At 34.1% G+C, this 6,000-nt stretch overlaps 1 protein-coding gene across 1 annotated transcript in view; it reads right to left on the reverse strand.

Annotated features, from left to right (window-relative positions):
- The window catches only part of LOC142350367 (uncharacterized), a 54,493-nt gene extending 52,778 nt beyond the window's left edge, over positions 1-1,715 (reverse strand). Inside the window, exon 1 of the mRNA XM_075402211.1 lies at positions 1,214-1,715. Within this exon, the coding sequence (XP_075258326.1) occupies positions 1,214-1,370 (157 nt within the window). The 5' untranslated portion in view covers positions 1,371-1,715. The remainder of the gene's footprint in view (positions 1-1,213) is intronic.
- Positions 1,716-6,000: the final 4,285 nt, after the last annotated feature.

Below are 6,000 nucleotides of genomic sequence, written 5' to 3' on the forward strand. Positions count from 1 at the left end.
GTCAAACTAATAGCGTCGAAAAACCGGGACTTCAGACTTTATTTACCCATACCATAATTCCACCCGAGATGCTGAAGAAAGTTTAATAGTTTGTTCAATCTCCATTCTGATGAATTCTATTCTAATCAACGGTAGAAAACTTCGGGTAATTCTCCGAAACTTTTCTATCGTGCTGTGCTCTTGAAGAGTTATATTTGGGCAAAAAAAGACAACTTGGCAGGTTCACCGGCAACCATAAAAGTTATATTTTGCTATGGTTTGTTTACCTAATTTTAGGGGATTTTTTTTTGTTCTGAGGATGAGCTGCGGTCCATAATTGATAACTTTGTTGTATATACAGAATTTAATGCTAACTTTTAAACACTCAATTTTTTTACACTTACCTGATATAAAACAGTTATTCTACGGTTGCGGAAAGAAACCCACACGGAAAAAAAACCCCACTTCATTTTAGATAGGAAATAAACCCCCACGGAAATAAACCCCCACGGAAATAAACCCCCACGGAAATAAACCCCCACTTTACTATTAAAGAACTGCGCATTTAGCGCCTTTGGCCATGCCTCGCTGGTCATGGCCATGCCTCAGCGGCCCGTGGGACTTGATATGAAACTATCACAACCGAACAAACTATCTGAACCAAAATTCAATTTTAAAATGGGGGTTTATTTCCGTGGGGGTTTATTTCCGTGGGGGTTATTTTCCGTGGGGGTTTATTTCCTATCTAAAGTTAAGTGGGGGTTTTTTTCCGTGGGGGTTTATTTCCTAGACCCGTTATTCTACTGCAAAATATACGAAATAATTACAAAGCGTACGTCTAGTACTTATACTACTATCACTCCTTCTATTTTCAAAACATTGAATATAAAGCAGACATATTAAAATTGAAATTTATGATTCGTGAAAAGATTATCGGTTATAAAACTGATAGAATTATTCTGTTCGCTTTTCTGGCGACTCAAATTAGATAACGCTTTCCGAATAACAAGCAAATTATTTACCTTAATGATTAATAAAGACCCATTGAAGCTGCAAAAATTTATTGGGGGGGGGGGGGGGGGGCTCACGATACACCACGTGAAAGGTTTTATGCCTGTTTGGTCGTATCTCAAGTAGCCATTATCGTTAATCATTATATATAATCTTGTTCTATGTTTGGCCTCTTTGAAAAATACATTACTATATATTAATATCAGCAGATAATTGTACTTACTGTTCTCTACGGGCAAATCGCCCACAAAAATACCCCCGTTTGCAGTTCTGGTTGAAACTAAAACTGGCAAAAGGAATACACTCATAACAAAAGTCAATTTCCAAGTTTTCAGGAGAGTCGACATCGTGTAAGAATTGGCAACTGATTTTGGACTCATTATTCTGTTTTTCAAAATTTAAAATCAATAAAAATGTCAAAAATAATAAATTTTGTCTATTCTTAGAGAAACTGACGGTGATTTAAATTTGGCAGGACTGGTTGTGCTAATGATTTAATGTGAGATAAAATTGATTTAGAATGCAGTTAACTTTCGGTTGGTTTGTTTTTATGGTGACTGTGGTCAAACCGAACGAAAACAAATAGTGACTATTTTATTTGGATTACAAAGAACTCGTCTCGCAATAAAAAAGCGGAAATTTTGCCGAAATGGGTTTCCTTTTCTGCTCTTTTATAATTACAATCAACAATAAAACAGAGAAGCGTGAAGGAAAAATCCCAAAATTGTGAACTAAGGAAAGAATTCACGAGATGAAAATTTAAAATTTTTCCACCAATCACTTTTTAAAAACGTGAATCGATATTAAATTTTGATCCGTTAATTTGCAAAATAATTCCTTTTTTCTATATTTGAGATATTTAATATCAGAACAAATTTTTCTGAAGACGCGAGTTTATTCAATCTAATCTGATAATGATAAGAACGAAATTACAAAATGACGATAAAATCAAAAAAGAAATTAGATTCCTCATTGTGGAAAGCCGCTTAAGGATATAAATCTACTCAAATTGTTATCAATATTAGTTTTCTTGAGCTCAAGATTAAAAAACATTCACGTGTTGTTGCGTCACAGGGCGAAAATGTTGTTCCTGACCAAATTAAAGTGGAAAAATTGAGGGAAAATGGACGATTAAACCTGAAAGAACTTTAGAAGATAGGACAAATCAGTTGAAATTTAGTCACAAAACGCACAGCAAAATATTGGCAAATCAAATATGCAAAATTTTGTGAAAGGGCACGCATTAATATCGGGGCAAAAATTGTAAAGAAAAATTTGGGCTGTGTATTTTAACGAAATACCGTCTGTCTAGAAGACAAAAATTGAATTTTTAAAAGTCTGTCTTGTAGCTAATTTGGAACCAATTAATAGGAAAATATGAGTCCCTCACCAGACCATTGGGGGGGGGGGTTTCACAATAGACACTTAAGACTGGAGGTTACCAATTTTTGGCCGCCAATTCATTATTCTTTAATAATGGCGATGTTGCGGACTCTTAGCAAGAGAAATAGTAAAAGTAATCCGTTCCATGTTAGCAACTGAAAAAAAATTGCGGGTAATTTTTTTTGGATGGAAATAAAAATATACCTCCGTTGGGTTTTAAAAAAACCGTACTGTTGGAGTCCAACTGAAGCCCCAGATCTTCATGAAGCTACGATGCTACATTAATTCAGTTTCCTGACCTGATTGCAACACTTTAGCATAACCGGGCATTTTCAAATCGATGTCTGTGATCTTACTTTAGATGCTACCAAACTATACATTATAATAATTGTTGGGTTTTTTTTTGCAAATAAGATGTCTTCGAGATATTTAATTTTCGAGAAGTTTAAATCTTGCAGTTTACGTTTTTGTGACCAAAAATTCAGTCAAGTTCACATGTTTTTGAGCTCTACCCTATCAATGTTTTGCTGCTGGCGCTCAACGTTGGCCACCAGTTGTACCCAAAAAGTTCCGAAGGTTCATTTAGTGGTATAATTAATTGAGGAATTCCATGCTGTAATTAAAATATAACGTATTATCAAGGGGGATCCATTAATAACATCAACCGCTAATTTGATCACCATTAACGCTCTGGAAACTTAGAAGAAGAATGTTTCCTGCTAACTCTCTTTTAGGTTTCTCAGTTCCGTGTAATACGTGTTTGAAAAACGATGGCTACAATACTGTCATGAACTAGGACGGACTATGGACATCAACTAGCCGCCCCCAATCATAGCTAAGTTTCTAAATTTCAGTCAAAAAATCAAATTTGGGGACGGAAAAATTTCTTGCAGGCTTTTTAAATCCTTTGAACGGGAAAATGTGCAGATGGAGGAGAGGCTTACAGCCGATAATGTTTTATTAGATTACGTTTTTGAAAAAGGTCTGAGAACGCAGGCAAATAACAGTCAACCGCAAGTTTTGATAAAATTTGGTGATAAAATACGACCAATAAAACTAAATTGTAGGCAAGATGTGGATGCTTACTTGAAAGCAGAAAAATGTATATTCAGGACTGAGAAAACAAAAATTCAACGCAAACATTTTATCCCGAAAAAGCTATTTAGGTTTCCAGGGAACTATAAATCATTGGACAGACCACCGCCTACACCAGCACTAAAACGAACACAAATAAATCCTGTATCAGATAATGATATTATTCAACAACTTTGCCTGATGTCAGATGACAGTGACAAAGTAATGGATTACAATAAAGGGCTTTTGACTTCTTCGAAAGATAACAGCAAAAAAATTCAGCGAAACGAATTTCACTACAATTTATGATACTCATGTTCATGGCGAGGGATGAATGATTCCTGAAACTGTGAACAACAAACCCTATTTGCCCCAAGATTTTTGATCTAGCTTTGATAATGATGATGAAAACGAAATACGGGATATATATGGAGGAGAACGAGCTTGAAAAAGCAAAGGACTTTTTTTTACTGTTTTTGAATATAAGATCGTTGCGATGCCATCATGACCAGTTGAACGCTTTCATAGACGGTTCCTATACCAAACCATTAGTAATTGAACTCTGTGGGACATGGTTAACAGATAGCGACCCGGCTTCACTTTATAAAATCAATGGTTTTTCTCATATAATAACGCATGATAGAAGCGGCCAAAAAAGTGGAGGATGCGCATTTTTTGTTAATGAAAATGATGACTTTACTGTTAAACATCTTGGTGGTCAATTTGAAGGCTTAACAATTACAATTAATTTAAAACATGAACTACAATATATAAATGACATTTACCGATCACCAGCATTTGCAATCTCGAGTTTTTTAGATCCTTTGAAATTTATTTGACTACTATTCGTCATCTCAAAAGAGATCACATTGTCTGCGGAGATTTCAATATTGACTCTTTGGGCTCACACAATAGCAGATTTTTTTAATCTGCTGAAGTCTTTCAATTTAAATCATCAGAACCATTTTGCAACACGCGAATCCATAAACAGTGGAAAATGTATTGATCATATATTCAGTGATAAGTTTTTTACTTGCAACACGGTTATAACTAATATTTCAGACCATTATGCTCTTTTGATCAGAGCTAATAACAGTACTGAGAAGAATTGTGTCACCAAAATTTTGTACAAAACACTTAATCAATTGGCAAATAGTGAAAAAGTTTTTAATTATTTGTTTCTTTTAAATCATGAAACAAAAAAATTGGAAACAAAACAATGTAGATGGACAGATAAAAAAATTAACAGAAATTATTCTTGATTGTATTGAAAAATTTGCACCTTTAAGAACCTTAAAATTTAACGGCAAATCCCAATGGATGACCAATCAAGTGAAAAACATGATCAAAAACAAAAACAATGCTTTCAAAAATTGGTTCAATACCCCTTCAGAACAAAACCATAAAAAGTATCAGCAACAACGATACCTTGCAACCAAAGCCATCAAAAATGCACGTCTGTGCTATTTTGATAATCTTCCTAAAAAGAAAGACAAAACGAACAAAAACTTTTTTTCTGCGTTCAGTGAATTTTGCACTGACAAAAAGTCAGTCGAATTGAACATCAATCCCGAGATTTTTGATTTTTTTTCGCATAGGCAAAAACTAGCTTCGAGTTTCAATGAAACTGATATTTGTTTTGGTAGGGAAATTGTCAATAGCTTTGTTATGTCACCTGTTACTGAAAAAGAAGTCTCAGCTTCTATTAGATCACTGAAAAGCAAAGCATCGTCTGATCATGATGGCATTAGTAACAAAAGTGTCACACCTACTATTTATTCCACACCCACTAACAAAATTGTTTGATCAATTATATTAACCTTGGTTACTTTCGTTCCGAATGGAAATTGGCGAAAATAAAATCGCTGTTCAAAAATGGTTCAAAGACTGACCAGAGTTGTTACCAAACAATCAGTCTCTTAAGCTCGTTGTCAAAAGTGTTTGAAAATATTTTATTTAATAGGATGATGCATTTTATTAAAAAGTTTAAAATAATCGATGAATATCAATTTGGATTTCAACAAGGAAAATCGTGCAAAAACAAATTGAACTCTTTAACTGAATTTTTAGGGTGTTCAGTAGACCAAAATTTAAAAGGGTTATCATGTTTCATTGATCTAAAAAAACTTTCGATAACTTATGCCATAAAACAATGGTTAAAAATCTCGTAAAGTACTGTTTCCGAGGGATTTTTTTAAACTTTATGAAGAGTTTTCTCAAGAATCGCCACAAGTAAGTTGGATACAATAATTAAAAAGTTGAAATTAAATTATGGTGTTCCACAAGGGTCAGTATTGGGTACACTATTTTTCCTGTTACACATTAGTGATCTTCCGAAAGTTTGTAAGTCAAACAAAATCAGTCTGTTTGGAGATGATAATACAATTTACTCTGCTGCAAAGCAGAACGCTAGTTTTTTCTAGGTATCCAGGAAGTTGGATACAATAATTCTGTCTCACAAAAGTTGATATTAAATTATGGTGTTCCACAAGGGTCAGTATTGGGTGCACTATTTTTCCTGTTACACATTAGTGACCTTCCGAAAGTTTGTAA

Source organism: Convolutriloba macropyga, chromosome 12, assembly GCF_964194025.1.
Source record: "Convolutriloba macropyga chromosome 12, txConMacr16.3, whole genome shotgun sequence".
NCBI lineage: Eukaryota > Metazoa > Xenacoelomorpha > Acoela > Convolutidae > Convolutriloba > Convolutriloba macropyga.